The sequence below is a fragment of the Rana temporaria genome, chromosome 4, assembly GCF_905171775.1.
Source record: "Rana temporaria chromosome 4, aRanTem1.1, whole genome shotgun sequence".
Taxonomy (NCBI): domain Eukaryota; kingdom Metazoa; phylum Chordata; class Amphibia; order Anura; family Ranidae; genus Rana; species Rana temporaria.
This window is the reverse complement of record NC_053492.1, coordinates 442,269,426-442,294,437: the sequence shown is the minus strand read 5'-3', so window position 1 is coordinate 442,294,437 and position 25,012 is coordinate 442,269,426. Positions and strand designations below refer to the sequence as shown.

The 25,012-nt window shown below is 45.0% G+C and overlaps 1 protein-coding gene across 6 annotated transcripts in view; it reads right to left on the bottom strand.

Annotated features, from left to right (window-relative positions):
- EML4 (EMAP like 4) overlaps positions 1-25,012 on the bottom strand; it is a 239,149-nt gene that overhangs the window by 77,082 nt on the left and 137,055 nt on the right. For all 6 annotated transcript variants that reach the window (XM_040351522.1, XM_040351517.1, XM_040351519.1 and 3 more), the window contains exon 2: positions 5,014-5,196. In XM_040351522.1, the coding sequence (XP_040207456.1) occupies positions 5,014-5,196 (183 nt within the window). The remainder of the gene's footprint in view (positions 1-5,013; positions 5,197-25,012) is intronic.

Below are 25,012 nucleotides of genomic sequence, written 5' to 3'. Positions count from 1 at the left end.
GTTCGATGGGGTGGTGGGGGGGGGGGGGGTGCTGCACACTGAAGGTTAGTTTTACCCTCATGCATGAAGGTAAAAACCTTCAGCCCTTAGAAGCACTTTAACCAGTTCCCGCCTGTGCTATAGCTGAATGACGGCTACAGCGTGAGCTCACTTCGTCGGTAGGCCATCATATGAAGTCCTATTGTAATCACACTGCCTGCGTGACGAACTCTATGATTGCTGAGTCCTTGGGACTCAGCTGATGACAGATCGGGGTAAAGGGCCAAAGGGCTGTCAGTGTGAAAGGGACATCTACATGGATAATCAGGACACTGATAATCAGTGCCACCAGTTGGTGCCCACAAGCGTTGCCCACCAGTGCAGCTTCACATCAGTGAAGGAGAAAAATTACCCATTTGCAAAATGTTAAAAAAAAAAAAAAAAGCCTGTGGCGATTAAATACCCCCAAAAGATGTGTGTGAAAAATAAAAATAAATTCATATGGATACAGTGTTGCATGACCGTGCAATTGTCAAAGTGACAGCGCTGAAAATTGGCCTGGGCAGGAAGGGGGTGAAAGTGCTCAGTAGGCAAGTGGGTATGGTAGAATGATAAAATGCTTTATGTGTAGGATGAATAAACAGATTTAGATTTTTTTTGCAGACAAAAGCGGCATTCGGCATTGTCCCTCCACAACCTCACAGCTAGGCACACTGGCAAACATAAAACATGTCACTTTGTTTCCTGACGTTAGACGGCCATCAGGAAGAGATACTGTGTCTCTGCTTCTCACTAATGACTTAATGGTGGATATTTTGAGTCAGAGTGACATCCTTTACTGAAATACGTCTTTAGAAAATGTGTGAATGTACAGTTACCATTTCCCATCCAGACATTTGTAGTCCAAAGGGAATAAATCCACTGAGGAAGAGGAAGCTTGAACTGAACAAACATAGGTCCATGCAGGAAACAAATTACAGCCGTCACCTTATACAATAAAGATTTTATTCTGTTGCACAGGCTAAAGAATGGATTTTGTCTATTAGTAAAAACGAAAGGAAGGGAAACAGATGTTTGAGAGCTGCTTTAACTGTAAAATTTGGGGTCCAGAAACCCCATGCTTTTTTTTATTAATTTTAAAATGGTTCTAAAAAAGCAGAAGTTTTTTTTAGCTTAATGCATTTCAGGTATTAAAGCAGAGCAAACTGACCACCTCATAAAGTCCCAAGGGTGACTCTTTCTGTATATAGGGATGGAGGTGCATCACTGGTGACTGCAGACCTTTTATTTTTGTTTTAAATCAGCGTTCCACCCAAATAATGGAACTTCTGCCTATTCATCTCTCTCTCTATTTCTCGAGGGGGGAGACCGGTTTTTGAGTTGTACACTTCCCCACTTCATGAGACAGCGCCACGGCGAAGCGCAGCCCCCCTCCTCTTTCCACCGCCAGGCCAATTAGAAAGCACAGCTTGCTTCACGCATGCTCAGTAGGGAGCCGGCTGTGAAGCTGAAAGGCTTCACAGCCAGGTTCCCCTACCAGCAATGGCGGCAGCCGCACCCAACAGCTGATCCAAAAATCTGTTGGGGTGCCGACATTGCAGGCTCCCTGGACAGGCAAGTGTCCATATACCCTGTATTAAAAGTCAGCAGCTGCAGTATTTGTAGCTGCTGACTTATTTAATGGGGTGGGAGGACCTCCGCTTTTAGATAAAAAAAACTAAAAAAAAAACTTGTGTGCAGCAGCCCACCCTTATACATACCTGAGCCCCATCTCGATCCAGCGATGTTGCATGAGAGACTGGGCTGTCCGGGACTCTCCCTCCTGATTTTGACAGCAGTGGGAGCAAATGGCGCCCACTGCGGTGCTAGTCAGTTAGCCAATGAGGAGCGAGAAGGGGCGGGGCCAAGCTTCGGCTCTGCATCTTATTGGACAAAGAGCAGTGGCTCCGCTGCCCCCATAGCAAGCCACATGCTGAGGGGAGCTCTTGGCAAGAGGGAGGGACCAGAAGCGCCAGCAAAAGACCCGAAAAGAAAGAGGAGTATCTTGGGCTGCTCTGTGCAAAACCACTGCACAGAGCAGGCAAGTATAACATTTTTGTTATTTTCAAACACAAAAAAACAAAGACTTTGTGATTTCAGGTGCGACTTGCATAGACATCTGTACATGAAGTCACACAGATGCGACCAAGTCGCACTGACCTGCTGCTTCGAAATAGCGTGACTTTAAGTGACAGAGTCAGTGTGAACTGTGGCTTACTATTCTGACATTACCAGTCCACAGATTTTTAGACACAACACAATTTGCACAATTTCCAGTCCAGGCCTGCTGTCTACAATGATTGAAACTTCTTAGGCCCTTAAATCTAGCACATCACCCTCACGTACCCCTTTTTATTGAATATTTATTGTAGCAGTTAAAGGGTGTAAATCCTCTGGGTAAGGAGGCATGTGAACAGAAGCAGCTGGGAGCAGTCATACTGCTAGGAATTACACGCAGTGAGTGAGTGAATATGACACTTCATAGGATGACTTCGGTATCTGTCAATACAGGATCAGCAATAGGGCTCGGCGGTAAAATGAAAAAAGCAACGGAGTTCCCAGGGCTAAACATGTTATGAGAGTTGGAGCAAAAGGTGATGCAAGATTTGAGGAGCTGGGGATTTTCCTTTGATTTGTGTTGTCTATGCAAATTCTGAAGAATGTTTTTTTCTCCACGTCTACACTAAAGAATAGAGGAAGAGGTTATGAGAGCCAAAGGGCATCTATAAAATATCTTTCAGAATCCCAAGGTACAGACAGGTCACAAAAATCTACCACCAGCCCCAACAATACTTCCCATTACTTCTTCTGCTGAATTGAATCTTCACTTTCTTTCAGAGTTACAGGTGCCGCTAGGATCTTCATCATTCAATACTTCCAGTGTATCAGATCCCTGCCCCTCTTTTATGCTTGCTGTGGGTCCCCCAATTTCTCAGCCATTACATCACTAGTGTGTGGCTTCACAGCTGCAGCTACACAATACCGATAAAATGGCCAGTGGATGGAGACACAGGCAACCAACACACCCAGAAGTGCTGCATGTAACTGACAGGGGGTTAAAGTACAATCAATTAAAAAAGCAGATCCTTTATTTATTTTTTGTTTTGGGAAGAGGGATTAGAACACCCATCAGTTATTGCTGTCTGTGTCCTAGTTGGGGAGATCCCCCCCCCCCTCTCTATTTGTTCTGTTTACCATTACTGAAAATGAAAGAAAATCATAATTTGGGTTGTCCCCAATACATGTAATTGAGGGGAAATCTTCCAATAGGGACAATAGCCTGGGGGGCCTCAAAACATTTCCTTGCTTTTCAGAGATTTCCTCACGTCCTGGTTTGGCTATGGGACAGGAAGTGAAGGTAAATCTGTCCAAAAAATGACACAGGCAGGAGGCAAGAATAAACCGTACAGGTGTCATAACCCTCCCTTACTCTATAGAAGAAGAAAAAAAATGGATTTACTGTATTTATTGGCGTAAAACACTCACTTTTTTACCCTGAAAATAGAGGGTGAACTGTGACTGCGTGTTATACGCAGGGGGCAGTGGAACGTTTTTTCCTGAAACTTGCCTCTTAAAGTTATGGTGCGTGTTATACGCCGATAAATACGGTATATACTGTAGATTAATGATGCATTAAGATAAAAAAAATAACTTTTGCATGCAGAAGCCCCTCAATACCTTACCCAAGCCTCATCTCTCTCCAGCGATGTCCACAAATGCCTCAGCCATCAAGGACTCTCCTCCTGAGACCCAGCAGCGGCGCCATCGACTCCCACTGCAGACAGTTATTCCATCAGGAAAGAGGGGACGGGGCCGAACCGGGGCTCTGTCTGAATGGACACAGGAAGCTATGACTCAGCTCAGGTGCCCCTATACCAAGCTCCATGGTGTGTGTGTGTGTGTGTGTGTGTGTGTGTGTGTGTGTGTGTGTGTGTGTGTGTGTGTGTGTGTGTGTGTGTGGGGGGGGGGGGACTCGAGAGCTAAAGAGGGACACGAGAAGGAGGATCCGGGCTGATCCACTGCACAGAGCAAGTATAACAGGTTTGTTATTTTTAGAGGAAAAAAATAAATAAAAAACACAAAACTTTACAATCAATCACTTTAAGATTTCATTCAAAAGAGGTGGTAATAGTAAGTAGAATACATGTGTTTGAATGGTCTATGGTCGTTGCTGGAGTACATTGGGTTACAGAAGAATTCCAGCTTAAACCTAACTAGCATTACAAAATGTCCCCACCCCCTTCCGAACCTGTGTAAAAAATAAATAAATACAAGTTTTTACTTTTTGAAGTCTGGCTCTGGTCCAGTGACTTGCTTGGCTCCCCTATATCAGCTAGCAGCAACTGCAGGGGAGAGGAGGAAGTGCCAACAGCTGAGACATAAGAGCCTACTAATTATGTCAGTGCCCTCGGATATCCCAGTCAACAAGCGCCCTCTCCTCTCCCCTGCTGGCTGACACAGGGGGTACATGACTGGAGTAGGCTGAAAATAGGCAAGTATGCATGTCTTTTTAATACAACACAAGTTACGATTAAAGTAGACCTACAGTCAAGAAAAAGAGAAAAATCTTCATTTGACACCCGTCGCATTTTATTTTTTTTCCCCCCACCATGTTTCCGATACGGGAGATTTACCTTCACATCCTGTCCTATAGCCAAAACAGGAAGTAAGAGGAAATCCCTCCAAAATTATGGCAATTCCTTAATTTTGGAGGGTGCCGACATCTCAGGCGCCCAGGACAGGTAAGTGTCCTAATATTAAAAGTCAGCGGCTGCTGTATTTGTAGCTGCTGACTTTGATTTTATTTTTTTTCAGCGGAACTCCGCTTTAAAATCCTCCATTAGGTGTTCAGATCATACTCTGAACACCAAATCCCCAAGCCCGAGATTCTGCCATTCCAGCCATCAAATGATAACTTCCAATGTTTTGTGTAAATCACTGTTAGTTTTCTTCCAGTCAACAATGGTGTGCACATCAGTAAAAAGATCCAATTACCTTTGCTAGGTGGTGCTTTTCTCACAGTGGCCACTTGATCCTCGGAAACAGCCAGACGCCTGAGCACGTCAGCCAAGGCAGCTTTAAGCACAGTGATTTCATCCTCCTGCTGCTGGACTCTCAGCTCCAGGGCAGATAAACGGTCTTGCACATCAGAAGTGCTTGCTGCAGAAACACTATCATCTGTGGGGAAAAAAGAGAAACCATCAGCTTTAGAACCTTAAAACTGGCTTTAAGTAAATGTTAATAAATCATTCCACTTTTTTATTAAAGCTTGTTTGGCTGCAATTCTCCTGTGGATCACAGGAGTGCAGTTCGTTCTGAAATCCTGTGACCAGTTTTCAGCAGACAGCAGGCTGAAGCCCGCTGTCAGCCAAGGTCACAGAGCCGGTCCAGGCTTGGGCAAGATCGCAACAATGAAGTCGGGATCCATTCACATGCCTAAACCGGCAACCAGCTCAGTGAGCCGCTGAGAGCCTGAGCCCACCACTGCCTCCGCAGCCCAGTGCTTCAGTGAGCAAGGGAGGGGCAGAGCAAAGAGCAGGGACTGACAATCACCAGCTCTCTGCTCAGGGAGCTCTGGGAACTGATCGATTGGCGGTGTCTGATCGCTTGGTTCTCAGTGTTCGAGCTGGTGGGGGACCAATGTGGTATCCACCTAGGTAAGTATGAATCTGCAAAAAAATAAAAATAAAGAACACTTATTTTTGGCTGGGTTCACACCATTGCGAATTGGATGTGTATTTACCGCATCCAATTCGCAATAGCAGGAGATTTTGACTGGCTCTCTATGGAGTTCACACATCTCTGCTGGGGCTCCAGTGTGAATTTGCACAGGAGCCCTGTGTGTCTTTTGGTCCATTTCAGGTCCCAATTCAGTCAAAAATGTGGGCTGAAATCAGACCCGAAACAGTGAAAGGGTACACAATGGACCCCTGCTGGGAGCCGCATCGGTATTGGGTGTGAACCCAGCCTTAAAAGTACAGAAAAAGGTGCAAATATGGAAATTTACAATTCAATGAAAAAATCACCCAAGGCATATACTAGAAAACCTCTAATGGGGAAGTTTATGGCTCCCAGAATGAACTCAAACATGACACATGCTTACACCGACACTGGAAAATGGGTACTATTGGGGTTGATTTGCACCCTTGCATTTTAACACATGATCGAAAGCGCATAAAGTATGTGCTGCCATTTTCTTTGATACATTGTCTACTCACTGTAGAAAGTTTTCTTAAAAATCTTTTTTTGTGAATCTGCAAAGTCTTACCTGGAAACAACATCAACACTTCCTCTAGTAGGCCGACCACTAAGCAACCAACTCGTAATTAGCAGCAGCGCTGTCAGCCTGCCCTGTGTGCTCCTTAGGCTGGGTTCACACTACTACACTACTTTCATCCTACTTTGCTCTGCTACATTGGTCCTACATTTATCCTACTTTCATGAACAGGATACTACTTTGGTCTGACTTCAATGATATTCAATGGGTTGAAGTAGGATCAATGTAGGACCAAAAGTAGTACAGGGAGCATTTTCAAAGTCGGACCGACTTGTGTAGGACCAGTTAAGACAGCTCTCATAGGGAAACATTGATTTTCACACGTCATGCTACATGAGGCTCCCAATGTAGGACCGTTTGTAGGACAAGTGTGAACCCAGCCTGAGGCCGCCTATATGATAGAAAGGCCCAACAGCCCACTAAGGTAGAGTACATGGCAATGGCAATGCGGTTTCTAATTGCAGGGTACCGAGTTAGCATTGTCAGCCTAAAACAGGAAGTGCTAATCAAACGTTAATCAGCAGATTCTTCTGGTAATAAACGGTCACAGAGTCACAAAAAAACTATTTGCTTGAAAGAAATGGTCTACATTGAGGCATCATACCAAATAAACGAGTAACAGATGTTTGTGGTTTTTAACTATAGTTTTTCCTCCCATTGTTTTTTCTTAAAATTTCCATTTTTCTACCCATTAATATGTGAACTTTTTTTTCCCCCCCATTGTTTTTTTAATGTACCATTTAAAAAAAAAAATTAAAAAAAAACGTGAAATTTAAAAAAAGGCCTTTATTTACAAATACAAAACTTTGCAACGATTTTCACCAGAAAAAATGTCCGTGTCATTTTAAACAGGGAGGACTCCATTGGGAAAAGCAGGGGATCTGCCCGCCGATCAGAAAACAGAGGATGAGCCAATCTTGCCCACTCAGTTTTTGCACAGTGGACATGGACACAGCCCACTCTGCTTTATGAGCTGCTGGGAGTAAACGGATTCCATTGTCCGTTAATTTCCCGACGGCCCTTTAATCCGATCCGCCAGGCGGAGGACGATGGATCCCCTTACATGTCACCCATTGACTTCTATGGGCAGGCAAATGTCAACAGAGATGTGTGCGCCGACAATCCCCGATATCCGATATGATCCGCTCAAAAACGGACAGATAGCGATAAGTACGCCATCCGTCTAGCGGATTGGATGGGATCGGATGAAAACTGACAGGCTGTCCGTTTTCATACGATTGCCTCAGAGAACAGTGGGGCTCCGACAGGTCCATCCCTGCACAGTGAGCGAAGACTGACCTATCTGAACTGAGCTAGCGGAGTCCGTCCAGTGGATTCGCCCCGTGTGAAAGGGGCCTAAAAGGGTAGCATTATTTCCGTTCACTGTTCAATTAAAAATATGGGGTAGAAAGGCGATTTAGGCCTTAGAGCCCATTCACATCTAGGTGACAAAACGCCCGACGCCGGACGCTTGTGCCGCTAGAGGGGAGAATTCCCATTGCTGTCTATGGAGATGGTTCACATCTCATAGACGCCGTACGCCTGTCGCCTGAAAAAAAGTCCTGGACCCTTTTTTTCCATGCGACATTGGCGTTCGGCCATTGACAGCAATGGGAAGGATTTGAAAAAAAAAAAAACGCACTATTCGTGGCAAAATATGCCGTGTACGCGGCGTTGCTTGTCGCGGAGGTGTGAATGCAGACTTAGGTGCACACCTGTCTGGCTGTGGTTTGCAGTCCAGTTTTAAAAAGGAGTCCGGTGCTTTTTTGTTCACCGGTTCAGGTGCACATATTTACTTGAATGTGCACCTGAACTGGACTCTTTAAAAATGGACTGTGGCCACCCTGGACATGTGTGAGCCACCTTTATTGTAAGACGGTCCAGTTTACGTCATGCGAATTAGATGCGTTTAAAAAAAGCATCCAATTTGCATATATGTGAACCAAGCCTAAAGACATTTTGCCTACCCAAAGGGTCATCTGTGCACTCTATGGTAATGATATTTACTGCCCTGGACACAGTTTTGTGCACATTGAGGTGCCTTATGACTGTGTGCTTTATAACTCTGCTGTCCAGTTCTGTGTCTTCCCCATCCTAGAGGTTATTGTGAAATCAGATCACATGACATTCATAGAAAGTGAAATCCAGTTATGTTCCATGAGACATTTATAGATACAAAGACTACTTTTCTATGAACCATGACATTCCGGATTTCTATGATGTGATAAACAAGATGCATATCCTAAGTGCCGGTTCACACATTACAGCAACTTGGGATCCGACTTTCTGGCTGGGTGTGACAAGTCGGATCCCAAGTCGGATCCCAAGTCGGATCCCAAGTCGGATCCCAAGTCGGATCCCAAGTCGGATCCCAAGTCGGATCCCAAGTCGGATCCCAAGTCGGATCCCAAGTCGGATCCCAAGTCGGATCCCAAGTCGGATCCCAAGTCGCGCGACATGAGAAATTCCATTAACGTGAATGAGAGCCGTCTTAATGTACACTACTGAAGTCGCTCCGATTTCAGAAAAGGTTCCTGTACTACTTCTAGGCAACTTCTACCCATTGATTTCAATGGAAGTCGCCTCCAAAGTTGGATCACTGCCTTAACTGAAGCAACTTTACAGGAAGAGAAATAGTTTTCTCAGGCAAACCCCTCCCTCCCACAGAGCTGATTGTTTGATTGGCCACTGGCAAAGTTGCCTGTCCTTGTTTCGTTGTAAGTCGCACTGAAGTCGTCTCGCAAACTCGCGCTGGAAGTCATATTGCCCCTGTGTGAACCGGCACTAAATCAACAAATGTTAATGTATAAATACAAAAGATGAAGTGGGATTTTAAGTTATTAGAACATATCTGTGCTACAAGAGCATCACACTTTAAATCCTGAGATTTTCTTTATTTCCAAAATGTCCCATTTATACAGGACCTGCGAAATCTAAGGACACATTTATTTTTAAGCTGAAAGAGCAATATTTTAAGGATTTTTTTTTTTTTAGTCATCATCACACAATCATTAATATAAAAATAAAGTATTTGATGGTAAGTCACTTGGCTTCGAACGCCAGGACTGAAAAAAGAAGGAATTCTGTGCGGAATCCAAGAATCTGCTTGGACACTTAGGCCTAGATTAGCAGACGAGACTTGGCATGGATGTAGCTATTCTTCAGAGGTAATACAGCTTCTGCATCCAGTCTGCACTGACTCAACTCCTGCAAGTCACATTAAAAAATACCGCGTACTTTATTTGGCTTTTAATAAATACAAAACCTAGAAGTAGAGATGCTACCATCACCCAACAATGCAAGGTTTTGATAAAGATGGATATCCACTTGTCATTTTGTTAGGAGTTTTGGAGGAACCAAATTTTATTACTTGTTTGTATAAAAATATAGGAAACAAAAATTTCTACTACAATAAAAACGGTTTGCAAAGAATGCTCAAACTGTCAGTAAAGAAATGTTCTTAAAGTGAAAATTACACTAAAATGAAGGTCATCTTATTGTATCAGTTCTCCCCAAGCCCTCCATATTCACTGTATTGAAGACTGAAAAAAACGTTTACTGCGAAAGTGAATATACTTCCCTTACGCCTGGCTTTCCATCCATGATGCCTACGTGAGGGCGATGTCACTATCCTTCTAGAGAAGCCTTTCTGAAACTTGTCAACATAGGAGGAACCCTTGAAAAATCTCAAAGAAGCCCTGCTAAAAATTATTTTATCTACAACTCAGGATACGATAATGTGATGGTCAAGGGGAAGAATGCTCCTTACACTTCAGGTCACTGGGAAGAATTACCCCCTTGCTTAAAAGATTAATAGTGTCAGTGTGAACTTATTGGAGAGGCAGACATTGCTCAATGAACCCCCTAGCAACTTCCAGAGGAACCCTAGAGGCTCCATGGAATCCTGGTTGAGAAACCCTGTTCTAGTGGGATGTATCCTAAAATGTAGAGAGCGGATGCTCCAGCCCAGTGCAGAGTGTCTTCTCATCAGATTATTGCTTCTCAACATTCCCATGATCTTGCTGGAAGAATCACGTCGTCACCCTCACCTCCCCACAGTGAGCAGAAGCCAGGGGTGAGGCAAGTACGTGCAATAGTGCTTTGTAACACTTTCTTCTGTAATTCCGGGGTTCTACCAAATGTAATAGGCAGACTTTGGCGTGGAGTGCAAAATTGGCTTTACGCAAAATACATTTTAAGGGGGGCAAAAAAAATTAAAATCAATTGCAAACCAGGGACCCATGCTTTACTGTCAAGACCCCCTTTCACACTGGCGCTTTTCAGGCGTTTTAAATGCCAATAGTGCATGTAAGAGCCCTTTCACACTGAGGCGCTTTGCAGGCACTAAAAACGCTAAAAATAGCGCCTGCAAATCGCCCTGAAAGAGCCGCTCCTCACACTCCAGTGTGAAAGCCCGAGGGCTCTCACACTGGAGTGGTGCGCTGGCAGGACGCTAAAAAAAGTCCTGCTAGCCACATCTTTGGCACGGTAAAGGAGCATATGTATACCGCTCCTGCTCATTGAAATGAGTGGGCACTGCGGCTATACTGCCGGCAAAGCGCAGCTTTGAACCCTTTTTCAGCCGCTAGTGGGGGTTAAAAAGTGCTTTATCGCCGACGCTGCCCGTGGCCCAGTGTGAAAGGGGCATAAAGCACCTAAAAAGCGCCTCTCAAGCCACCCCCCAGTGTGAAAGTCTGAGTGCTTTCACACTGGGGTGGTGCACTTACAAGACAGGGAAAAAAAAAAATGCAAGCAGCATCTTTGGGGTGGTGCGGGAAGCAGTGAATACAACACCACTCCTGCCCATTGAAATGAACGGGCAGTGCTTCGGCAGCACCACAACAAAGGCGTATTAACACTTTCTTCGGTCCCTACCGAAGAGCCCCGCTAGCGGCCGAAAAGCACCGCTATAAGCAGCAGTAAATCGCCGCTAAAACTGGTGGCGTTTTGTCGACACCGCCCCAGTATCAATGGGAAGAATTAAAAGAAGTTCACCTTTTAGCGCATGGATCTTCAAACTACGGCCCTCCAGTTGTTCAGTAACTACAATTCCCATCATGCCTAGTCATGTCTGAATGTCAGTGTGTTACAATGCCTCATGGGATGTATAGTTCTGCAACAGCTGGAGGGCCGTAGTTTGAGGATCCCTGTTTTAGAGCATGTTACCCCCATATTTAGTCATACTTCATATTCCCATCGCACACTTTCCTGGATCCGCTCTTGGGTTTGGGTGCTCGTAGCAACAACCAGCTGGATACTGGTACACGTTACAGTAGAAATATTTGCCAGCACACCATGGAACAACGTAAATAGCGTCCAAACGGATGTTTTATTGCATGATCACAACACAAAGAGTGCAACTTTTCGGAGCCACGTGGGGCACACAAGAAAAAAAAAAAAAACGTTTGCGATTTTTCTCTCCTGCGGGTTTCCCCCTCAAGGCTGCAAGACCAGTCCCTGCAGCCTCCTCTTCCCTATGCTCTGGCGGCGAAAGGGCCTCTGACATCAAACCCAACGTGGAACCCATAGGCCTGCACTGGACATGAGGCCACTGAGGGTCAGTCCACTGCCATAGCATAGAAGACCAGAGGAGCTCACTGGCTGACGAGGTGGCGAGAATTAGGTAGGTAGCATTTAACCCTTGCAGTGCAGAGGCAGCCCTCACTGCAAGGGAGCATTTTTTTCTTTGCCTGAAGACGGGATTATAAAATCCTTTTCATTATACAATCGGCCATTCTTTACACCTTGCCCCCTTTACAGACATCTGTGCAAAATAAATGGAGCAAAAAAGTCAGTAATGGTCTCGCTTTTCTTGTGAAATCACAATCATGGACATTGGAAAGCAAAGATGGGGACACAATAGTTAAGCTGTATAACTTCAGACAGACACGGCTCATACAGTAAGGCTCTGTTCACCAGATTCTTGGACGTAATTTAAAGTCCATTCCCCAGAGGACTATGCCTGGGTCACTGGTCCTGGCAGAGACTCAGCCGAGATATCAGAGTTCACTAATTGGTGGAAAAAGTTGAAAAAGCGCCCATTCATACACCAGGCCATACAGCGGCACTGCTGCACTCTGTAGGTTTCCTGGTGACTGTCGGCTTCCACGCTGGAGAATTCAAATTGGGAAGGGGGAGGGGGGAAAGTTGCCAAAGTAAAGAAAACCTTTACGGGTGAAGATAAAGTATATAGGGTAATTATCTTCCAGTCATCCCAATTACAGGAGCACAGCTGTGGACTTTTAGCCTAGGTATGTTAATAACATAACGTATGTGACTATTAAAATATACAGAGCTTCCGCACCGTGCAAAATGTGTCTGGGCTGCCACAGCGTGTGACCATGTGTGTCAGGGAAATACAGCACTGTGTGTACAGAGATATGTGTACAGTATACAAATCAAACCCAGAATCAGGGAAATACAGCACCGCGTGTACAGAAATATGTACAGTATACAGATCAAACCCAGAATCAGGGAAATACAGCACCGTGTGTACAGAAATATGTACAGTATACAGATCAAACCCAGAATCAGGGAAATACAGCACCGCGTGTACAGAAATATGTACAGTATACAGATCAAACCCAGAATCAGGGAAATACAGCACCGCGTGTACAGAAATATGTACAGTATACAGATCAAACCCAGAATCAGGGAAATACAGCACAGTGTACAGAGATATGTGCAGTATACAAATCCAACCCAGAATCAGGGAAATACAGCACCGAGTGTACAGAAATATGTGTACAGTATACAAATCAAACCCAGAATCAGGGAAATACAGCACCGCGTGTACAGAAATATGTGCAGTATACAAATCAAACCCAGAATCAGGGAAATACAGCACCGTGTGTACAGAAATATGTGCAGTATACAGATCAAACCCAGAATCAGGGAAATACAGCACCGTGTACAGAAATACGTGCAGTATACAAATCAAACCCAGAATCAGGGAAATACAGCACCGAGTGTACAGAAATATGTGTACAGTATACAAATCAAACCCAGAATCAGGGAAATACAGCACCGCGTGTACAGAAATATGTGCAGTATACAAATCAAACCCAGAATCAGGGAAATACAGCACTGTGTGTACAGAAATATGTGCAGTATACAGATCAAACCCAGAATCAGGGAAATACAGCACCGTGTACAGAAATACGTGCAGTATACAAATCAAACCCAGAATCAGGGAAATACAGCACCGCGTGTACAGAAATATGTGCAGTATACAGATCAAACCCAGAATCAGGGAAATACAGCACCGTGTACAGAAATGTGTGCAGTATACAAATCAAACCCAGAATCAGGGAAATACAGCACCGTGTACAGAATTATGTGCAGTATACAAATCAAACCCAGAATCAGGGAAATACAGCACCGTGTGTACAGAAATATGTGCAGTATACAGATCAAACCCAGAATCAGGGAAATACAGCACCGTGTACAGAATTATGTGCAGTATACAAATCAAACCCAGAATCAGGGAAATACAGCACCGTGTGTACAGAGATATGTGCAGTATACAAATCAAACCCAGAATCAGGGAAATACAGCACCGTGTGTACAGAAATATGTGCAGTATACAGATCAAACCCAGAATCAGGGAAATACAGCACCGCGTGTACAGAAATATGTGCAGTATACAGATCAAACCCAGAATCAGGGAAATACAGCACCGTGTGTACAGAAATATGTGCAGTATACAGATCAAACCCAGAATCAGGGAAATACAGCACCGTGTACAGAATTATGTGCAGTATACAAATCAAACCCAGAATCAGGGAAATACAGCACCGTGTGTACAGAGATATGTGCAGTATACAAATCAAACCCAGAATCAGGGAAATACAGCACCGTGTGTACAGAAATATGTGCAGTATACAGATCAAACCCAGAATCAGGGAAATACAGCACCGCGTGTACAGAAATATGTGCAGTATACAGATCAAACCCAGAATCAGGGAAATACAGCACCGTGTACAGAATTATGTGCAGTATACAAATCAAACCCAGAATCAGGGAAATACAGCACCGTGTGTACAGAGATATGTGCAGTATACAAATCAAACCCAGAATCAGGGAAATACAGCACCGCGTGTACAGAAATACGTGCAGTATACAAATCAAACCCAGAATCAGGGAAATACAGCACCGTGTGTACAGAAATATGTGCAGTATACAGATCAAACCCAGAATCAGGGAAATACAGCACCGTGTACAGAAATACGTGCAGTATACAAATCAAACCCAGAATCAGGGAAATACAGCACCGCGTGTACAGAAATATGTGCAGTATACAGATCAAACCCAGAATCAGGGAAATACAGCACCGTGTACAGAAATGTGTGCAGTATACAAATCAAACCCAGAATCAGGGAAATACAGCACCGTGTACAGAATTATGTGCAGTATACAAATCAAACCCAGAATCAGGGAAATACAGCACCGTGTACAGAAATGTGTGCAGTATACAAATCAAACCCAGAATCAGGGAAATACAGCACCGTGTGTACAGAAATATGTGCAGTATACAGATCAAACCCAGAATCAGGGAAATACAGCACCGTGTGTACAGAAATATGTGCAGTATACAGATCAAACCCAGAATCAGGGAAATACAGCACCGTGTACAGAATTATGTGCAGTATACAAATCAAACCCAGAATCAGGGAAATACAGCACCGTGTGTACAGAGATATGTGCAGTATACAAATCAAACCCAGAATCAGGGAAATACAGCACCGTGTGTACAGAAATATGTGCAGTATACAGATCAAACCCAGAATCAGGGAAATACAGCACCGTGTACAGAATTATGTGCAGTATACAAATCAAACCCAGAATCAGGGAAATACAGCACCGCGTGTACAGAAATACGTGCAGTATACAGATCAAACCCAGAATCAGGGAAATACAGCACTGTGTACAGAGATATGTGCAGTATACAGATCAAACCCAGAATCAGGGAAATACAGCACCGTGTACAGAAATATGTGCAGTACACAAATCAAACCCAGAATCAGGGAAATACAGCACCGTGTGTACAGAAATATGTGCAGTATACAAATCAAACCCAGAATCAGGGAAATACAGCACCGCGTGTACAGAAATATGTGCAGTATACAGATCAAACCCAGAATCAGGGAAATACAGCACCGTGTGTACAGAGATATGTGCAGTATACAGATCAAACCCAGAATCAGGGAAATACAGCACCGTGTACAGAAATGTGTGCAGTACACAAATCAAACCCAGAATCAGGCAAAGGGAAATGGAGGAAATCCCAGACCATCACAGTATTAAAGCCCAAATGAACTTTCAGTTTTAAATCCGCTAAATACATTCGAAGTGCATGAAAACAAGTGTGTGCAATGTGAATGCAATGCAAAGTCTGCATCCTACAGAAAGCAGTTGTAGCCCAAGTAGTAAAGCCGGTCCCTGCCAACATGCTAAAATGAAGGACCCTTGCTCTCTGTGTGGAAGCAGTGGTCACTCTAACGAGGTGCGACATGTCCTTTGCCAAGCTGGACACAGAGGCGGCTCTATAGACGGTCGCCTAAGGCCTCAAACTCACAGGGGCCTCGCGGCCGCCTAACTTAACCAATGCAAAAAACAACAACTTTAAAGTGATACTAAAAGGTTACTTTTTTTTTTTTTAACAAACCTGTCATACTTGCCTCCGCTGTGTAGCTCGTTTTACACAGAGTGGCCGCGATCCACATCTTTTGGGGTCCCTCCGCGGCTGTCTTGGCTCCTCCCCGCATCAGATAATCCCCTCTGGGATGCGCTTTCCCAAGGGGGTTACCTTGAGGGAGCACTCCTGAGTCCAGCATTTGCGTCCATAGACACGAATGTCTGACTCGGCCCCGCCCCCCCACGTCACAGGATTCGATTGACAGCAGCATGAGACAATGGCTGCGCTATAAATCTATGCAATGAAGAGCCAAGAAGACCGGGCTGAGATTCAGCGTGTTTGACGTGGTACTTTCGAGGGCTCAGGCAAGTAAACTGGGGGGCATAGGATGCATTAAAGTGGTTGTAAACCCACTATTTTGACTTTTACCTACAGGTAAGCCTATAACAAGGCTTACCTGTAGGTAAGGAGAAGATCTCCTAAACCTGCACGGTTTAGGAGATATTCCCCTCGAAAAAGGGCGGCGCATGCACAGGGGGAAATCCACGGCAAAAGGACCGGCATCCGCCGCTCCAGCCAATCATAGCGCTGGAGCGGCGATACCCGGAAGACACACCGGAGCAAGATGACATCCTGCAAGGACCAGGTAAGTGGTGGTCACCTCGTTCCGAGGTAAGTATTTCATAATCGGCTAGTATGCGGTGCATACTAGCCGATTATGCCTTTTGCCTTGCAGGTGTTAAAAAAAAAAAAAAAAAAGTTTATGCGGTTTACAACCGCTTTAAGGTGAAAAAACAGGAAAGTTTACAACCCCTTTAAGCAGGGCTCGACAAATCCCGGTCGCCAGGGAGACTAGAAATAGCATCCTGGCGACTTGGCTTGGAAGGTGGGCAAAAAAAAAAACAAAAAAAACTTTTTTTTTTTTTTTTGTGAAGTCCCCAGCTCTTCCTTGTGTGAGCTGGCGCCATCTGGTGGTGGCCGTTGGTATTAAGTTAAGCATTACAAGTTAAAGGGGTGGTTCCCCCTAAAACACATTGCTAACAATAGATTCGTAAGACCCGTTACACTGCGGGTAGGCTGACTTTTTTTTTTTTTTTTTTAGTACATACCGAGATCTCCCCGTCTCGTTCCTTGTCGGTGGGCGTTCCTAGTTGATTGACGTTCCTCGGACGGGCGCGTACGTGACGTCACGACTTTCCGAAAGAAGCCGAACGTCGCTGCGCATGCGCCGTATAGAGCCGACTCTATACGGCGCATGCGCAGCGACGTTCGGCTTCTTTCGGAAAGTCGTGACGTCACGTACGCGCCCGTCCGAGGAACGTCAATCAACTAGGAACGCCCACCGCCAAGGGACGAGACGGGGAGATCTCGGTATGTACGAAAAAAAAAAAAAAAAAAAGCCAGCCTACCCGCAGTGTAACGGGTCTTACGAATCTATTGTTAGCAATGTGTTTTAGGGGGAACCACCGCTTTAAACAGCAATTCCAATGTCATTTTTCACTATTTTCACTGCCATCTTCTTCCCTTTAATTAGAACCCCCAAACATTATATATATATATTTTATCCTAACACCCTAGAGAATAAAATGGCAATCGTTGCAATACTTTCTGTCACGCCGTATTTGCGCAGCGGTCTTACAAGCGCACTTTTTTGGGAAAAAATTACACTTTTTTTAATTAAAAAATAAGACAACAGTAAAGTTATCCCCATTTTTTTTTTATATTATGAAAGATAATGTTACGCCGAGTAAATTCATACCCAACATGTCACGCTTCAAAATTGCGTCCGCTCGTGGAATGCCGACAAATTTTTACCCTTTAAAATCTTCATAGGCGACGTTTAAAAAAAAACTACAGGTTGCATGTTTTGAGTTACAGAAGAGGTCTAGGGCTAGAATTATTGCTCTCGCTCTACCAATCGCGGCGATTCCTCACATGTGTGGTTTGAACACCATTTACGCTGCTCACGTATGTGTTCGCTTCTGCACGCAAGCTCGTCGGGACGGGGTGCGTTTTCTGGCTCCTAACTTTTTTAGCTGGCTCCTAAATTCCAAGCAAATTTGTCAAACCCTGCCTTTAAGGCCTTGCACATTTTTTTTTTTTTTACTTGAAATGTTTTTAGCAGATTTAAGCTCCAACAACACTTGTGCAACTTATCATGCGACTTTGGACAAGTCACACCCCATGCTTTTCAATAACCGTTCAAGTACGTGCGACTTAAAGTCGTAGTGACTTTAAAATTGTACCTGCACTACTTTGGTCTGACCTTCATGTGACTTGAGTGCCATAGACTGCAATCGAAACACTCAAATGTCGCATGAAAATCGCACCTGAATGTTATACATATGACAATTGTGCAACAGTTGTCCATTATCTTTGGTCAAAGCCAAAATCGCATTTCAGTCTCCCCATCCAAAAAAAAAAAATGCACTTGAAATTGTGCTAGTGAATGGAGTCCTAAATTGTAAGTTCTCCTTTTCACAAAAAATGAAAAGGTGAACGCTCTACAACCTCGGTCACCACTGCACTTACCTTCGTGGGTGATTAGCAATCGCTGCCTACTCGGCCAATGCAGCAGTTAGGGGATTTGAAAGTCCCACTCTTCTCTCCTAGTTTCTCCTTGCGGCTTCCAGGATGGATCAGAGCGATTCTGAGTGGTCACCTACTGACACATGACCAATCTGAATCGTTCTGACCTGTCCCAGTAGCCCTGAGCAAGGCCAAGAAAGAAAAGAGGGGCTTTCAAATTCAACTACTTCATCGGCTGTGTGGGGCGGGTGTTGGGAATTAGTTCACCTTTTCGTTACCTGTGAAAAGGTGAACTTGCACTTCAAACAAAGTTCGGTTGAGCTTTGAAGCAACCTTGTCTCAAACAAACCACATATCTGTAAAGCTGAATGTTACTCTGTTGATAAAGAACCGACCCCCAAAGTCTGCTTGGAAGTGATCGCTTCTGGGAGTGTCAATCTTTTGGGTCCCACACTCTTTAGTTGCTTTGGGAAGTATCAGGGGTTTAATAGATACTCCATAAAGAGGACCTGTCACTACCCAAAGCTATCACAAGGGGCCCCCAAGCCCCCTTGTTATAGCAATAAAGTTAGAGTAATACTGCCCAATGAGGAGGGAGACTGCAGAGAGAACCACTGCTCTCGTGCACATTGCTATATCGGATACAGATAAGAAAGGGGGGATCCTGCAGGACAGAAGGTTTGTTACTTTAATGCAGTGCTTCTCAACTCCAGTCCTCAAGGCGCCCCAACGGGTCAGGTTTTCAGGATTTCCCTCAGATGAAACAGCTGTGGTAATTACTAAGGCAGTTAAACTGATCAAATCACCAGTGCAAAATAATGGAAATCCAGAAAACATGACCTGTTGGGGCGCCTTGAGGAGTGAAGTTGAAAAACACTGATTTAATGCATGGAATGTGCTGCAGGATCCCCAAGGCTCTTACCTGAGCCTGATCCAATCCATGTGCACAAGAGCAGCAGTTCTTGCTTCCGTCTCCCTCCTCGAAGGGCAGTATAAAAGCAATCAAATGTGGCGACTAGGGGTGAGCTGTCGTCAAGCAGGGCCATGCCGGGCATAGATCACAGCTCAGGAGCAAGCATGCATAGGTGCACCCTTGGAAAGTGTTTTTTGTGGGAGGGCTCTTGCCAAAGAGGAAGGGCCAGGTGTGTCAACAGGGGGCCCCCAGAAGAAGAGGATAGGGGCTGCTCCTTGCAAAAGCATTGCACAGGGCAGGTTAGTATGATGGGTTATTTTTTATTATTAAAATAACAAAGCTTCAATATCACTTTAAGGAACGCAAAGTCTTCTATAAACAATAAGACCAACACACATTCTCCCAACCAACGACACTGCAGCAGAGACTAACCACAAAGCTTGTGTTTTTTCAGCAAACCCCAAGTCTCTTCTTCTGATCCACACACAAAAACTATTTGAAGTTTACAGCAGAAAAATGGAACAAAGGGACGTGCCTGAGCAGACGTGCCTCAACATTTACTGGCATTTTACTCACTGAAACAACCACGTTACATTGACAGTTTTGTATACCGGGCTAGATGAGCAATAAATCAATTTTTGTTTTACTGAACTGAATTTTAAGCCAAATTAATTCACAGGAACGCCTTCAAAACACTAGAAAGTTAAATGTGGACAGCTCCTGCCTTAAAGGAAAACTGCTGAGAATAAGCTGCCAACATGTCTAAACAGTAGGCACTTGCATATGTCTGAATATGCCTTTAGGAGGTCTGACAAACGACACAGAAGCCATGAAGCTGTGTGGGCGCTGTATTCTACAGACACTGAAGTCGTCTGGCCCCAGTCCCCCACCGCCAGCTAAATGACCCCCTTATGGAAACCTGACAGCAGGTAGGCTCTTCATTGCAGAACAGGCATGCAATGTCTACTGCATTAAAAGAAACCTGTCCGCTCGCAGTCTATGGAATGTACACGGAGCTGTGCACGAGAAGCTCAGTTCACGGTACATCTGCGCTCAGTGCCTGTGTGCTGGATTATTGCACTCCTGCACAGCCAATGGGAACGGCCCCCAGGTAGAAGATGCAGGCGCCAGTGAGGGACATGGACCACTGAAGGGAGAGGAGTATTGTGGTGTTCAATCACTACTACTAGTCTATACGCTGCTGACCAAGGGAGTAAATGGCTAAATCTCTACTAATGAAACCTGTCCCATCTTTCACCGTCTTCTGTAGCAGGTCTCCAATAAAACTTGTAGACACTGAACATCTTTTCCTCTAGTATGCCCAATTTGTTTCCCCAAAGCACTACACATTACTGTATATGCGGGTCTTTGGTGAAGTCAGGGACTACCATGCAGCGTAAGCCGACAACCACTGGTCTATGACCAATAAGAACCAGCAGGAAGGGCTAGGCCACGTGTTGACTTCAAGCGTTAAAGTGACTCAACTTGGCATAACAGAGCCCCTAGTTTGGGGGCTTCTTGGCTGTCGGCAGATTTGCTTCAGGTACATTCTGGCATCCGAAGGTTGCTCTTTGATAACCCTATTAATGTTAGTACATGCTTATTTATACCGCTACAGAAATTTAAGGGCTCTCTATGACCCCAACTGGAAACTGACCATTAAACTGCACTGGGCAGCCTTGCCTTGAGCAATGAGTTGAGTTCACAACACTGAGCCACAGTAGTGGGCTTTGAAAAGGACGTTCTCTACTTTATTTCAGCACTGCATGTTAAACAGTACATTGTATCGCAACATGCTGCAATGAATACAATGTGAATAAAAAGTAACTTTATTCAAATGTCATAAAATGAAAGTGGTTATAAAAGCAGTTTTTTTTTTTTTTATCTTAATGCATTCTATGCATCAAGATAAAAAAACATTCTGTGTGCAGAAGCCCCCTCATTCTTACCTGAGCCCCATCTCCATCCAGCGATGTTGCACAAGAGAGACTCAGCCAATCAAGAGGGAGAGTCTTGGACAGCTGAGTCACAGTGGGCGCCATAGGCTTCCCGCTGCTGTCAAAGTGAGTGAGCCAATGAGGGGACAGGGCTGAGACGTGGCTCCATGTCTAAATGGACACACAGCAGTGGCTCGGCTGCGCCCATAACAAGCTGCTTGCTTTAGTGGGGGAACTCGGCAGGAGGGAGGGCCCAGGAGCACCGGCAGGGGACCCGAGAAGAGGAGGATCCGGGCTGCTCTGTGCAAAACCAACTGCACAGAGGAGGCAAGCATGACGTTTGTTATTTTTAAACAAAAAAAAAAAAAAAATAAATCTCTTTAGTATTAATTTAAAGTAGAATTCTGGGATAAACATAACTTGTCTTAAAATTGCTCCCTCCCCCTTATTTATTTTCTGCCCACTTCAGTCTGGTTACAGGATCCAGCTCCCCTTTGCCAGTTGATAGCAGCTGCATGAAAGAGGTAGAGCAGACAACGGATGGGCCATAGGAGCTTATGGGTAATGTCACAGCTCCATAGGGTACCAGGCGTTGTCGAGGATTTTCCTCTCCCCTGCAGCAGCAGCTGGCAGACACAGGGAATTGCATGATGGGACTAGAACAAAAAAAAGTAAAAAAAAAAAAAAAAGTTTGATGCGTCTTTTACAGCACATTGGTACCACTCTCTTCACAGAGCGCACCAGTAAGGCCCCTGTCGCACGGGGAGGATCAGTAATGACCAGCCTCCGTATGTCCGTAAGCTCAGCGGGGATCACTCCCGCTGATCCCCGCTGAGCCGGCGGAAGACAGGGCGGTCTCTGCACACTGTGGGGGAGCGGATGAACACGGACCGTATGCAAGTGTTCATCTGATCCGATGACAGAAGAAAAAATAGGATATTCTTCAGTCTGCAAAATCAGAGGTTTGCAGAGGCGGGCGATTATGTGTGTCAGCAGATTTTTATCCGCTGACACCCGCAATCACATAGGGACCAACGTATGTCCCTTTTTCATCCGCAAACGGATGGATGAAAAAGCGGACATACGGTCCGCACGTGTGAAAAGGGGCCTAACTGCGCGGTGAAGATTTTGTGTAGGGTTCCTCCAGGGTTGACTAGAGGTTCTTTGGGCCGTGGCTCACCGACCTCCCATCTGATGATCCCTGAATAGTCCAAAGTCCAACGCCACTTCAGAGTCAGCGGCATGACTGCAATGGTGCCATTCTGCCCACTCCTGTAAGGGTGGAATCGTTTCCACTTACCACCAAAAAAAAAAAGGGGCCAATTTCTCAATGATCCCATATAGACTAATCTTACTAGGGGTTTCCTGAGATCTGGAAATTACTTTATAGGTCCCTCTGGGGTAAAAAAGTTGCGACAGGTTGGTTTAACACATCTAAACATCTGTTTATATCTGGTAATTTCTAAGCCTTTAAAAAGTACTCAATACCTGCTTAGCTCCCGCAAAAACCCCCGATACCTAAATAGAAAACTTGCACCATCCAGCCACCCCCCCACCGCCGCAACAAATGCCGCAGCCGACCCCGTCGCATACCGCAACCACGCCGCCGCCGCATGGGTTAAACAGCGTGCGGGGAATATCACAGCTTTCATTTAAATAGCTGTAGTATTTCCCGCCGCGTATAGACACCCCCGTTGCTCGGGGTCTGTCCAATCCCGAGCAAGGGGGATTGTCTATACGCGGCGCAGCGGGGAATACTACAGCTATTCAAATGAAAGCTGTGACGTTCCCCGCACGCTGTTTAACCCATGCGGCGGCGGCATCTAGGTATGGGGGGACATGGCTGCATATGTGGGGGACATGGCTGCATATGTGGGGGGGACATGGCTGCATATGTGGGGGGGGACATGGCTGCATATGTGGGGGGGGACATGGCTGCATATGTGGGGGGGGACATGGCGGCATATGTGGGGGGGGACATGGCTGCATATGTGGGGGGGGACATGGCTGCATATGTGGGGGGGGACATGGCTGCATATGTGGGGGGGGACATGGCTGCATATGTGGGGGGGGACATGGCTGCATATGTGGGGGACATGGCTGCATATGTGGGGGACATGGCTGCATATGTGGGGGACATGGCTGCATATGTGGGGGGACATGGCTGCATATGTGGGGGGACATGGCTGCATATGTGGGGGGACATGGCTGCATATGTGGGGGGACATGGCTGCATTTGGGGACACATTTAAAAAAAAGTATCGGTATTCGGTATCGGCGAGTACTTGAAAAAAGTATCGGTACTTGTACTCGGTCCTAAAAAAGTGGTATCGGGACAACCCTAATCGTAACTTTCAAAAGTATGTAGTTTCAGGTTAAGCGGTATGCTTCAGCATCTCCAGTCCAGGCTTCCCCTCTCCCACAGTGGAGGTTCAGACAACATCTGGACTACAAAAGATCAGGTCAGTCCAGGAATGAGATGAGAAGCATTTTCTTTCCGCCATCACTGGAGTCAGAAATAAAACACATTCACAGGATCCCAGAGTCTCCAGAGAGGAGAAACAGCTGGAACAACAATCATCTGCAGGGAACACTGAACACAAGGATAGGACCAGCAGCCACAGCACCAGTGCTGCGAGCCAGCCATCTGTTAGACAACAGACTGAGCAACAGGTAAAAGTATCAAATGTAGACGATAATCTTCCAAAATGTGATTCATATCCAATCAAATGTTACATGCAGCTACTGCAAGATATAATACAAATACTATGTTCACTTTATTTTGTATCAGTCTATTGTCTCATATTTAGCACATTCTGTGCCCACCTCCTCCACTTCATCATGCTATTTAACAGCACTGTTTACACGGCACACAATGTACACAGCACACAATGTACACAGCACACAATGCACAAAGCAGAGGAGCCTGGCTCACACCTGTTCCAATACAACATACTGAGGTTTAGAGACATTTCCCCTCCATTCTGCTCCCCCAGTGACACGGGGACAGGAAGTGATAGAACTTCTTCTATCTGTTGGTTTCACAGTCTTCAGATTCCAAAATATCTGAAACTAAGAAAAGCTTTGACCGGCGCTTTAAAATAGATCTGAACGCAATAAGTGAAGTTCTAACCGAGAACATCTAAAAAACGTTTATTGAAGCCAAGCAATATCCTGAAAGATTTATGCTTTTTGCTGTGAACTGAGCCTCATATCTGCAGGATGAATTCATCCAAGGTAGGGGTCTCCAAACGTTCTAAACAAGGGGCCTTTTTCCTCTAGGGGGGTGGACTGTGGTCACAGAGTAAAAAATGCCCCAGTGTTTGTGGGCGTAAACAAAATCCCAGGTTTGGTGGTCAGTGAAAGGAAAAAAATAAAAATAAAATCCTTACAAAAGGATATGCTCAGTAGGAGGAGGAATAGTACCCCATCACTGGTATTTACTGGGAGAAACAGTTCCCCATTTGGGTGTCCGTGGGAGGAACCGTGGCCCATCATTTATATCAGTGGGAGGAATAGTACCCCATCATTTCCAACAGTGGGAGGAATAGTGCCCCATCAATGGGGTTTTTGGAAGGAATAGCGCTTCGGATCAGTCCAACCCCCAGTGATTATATATATATATATATATATATATATATATATATATATATATATATATATATATATATATATATATATATATATATATATATATATAT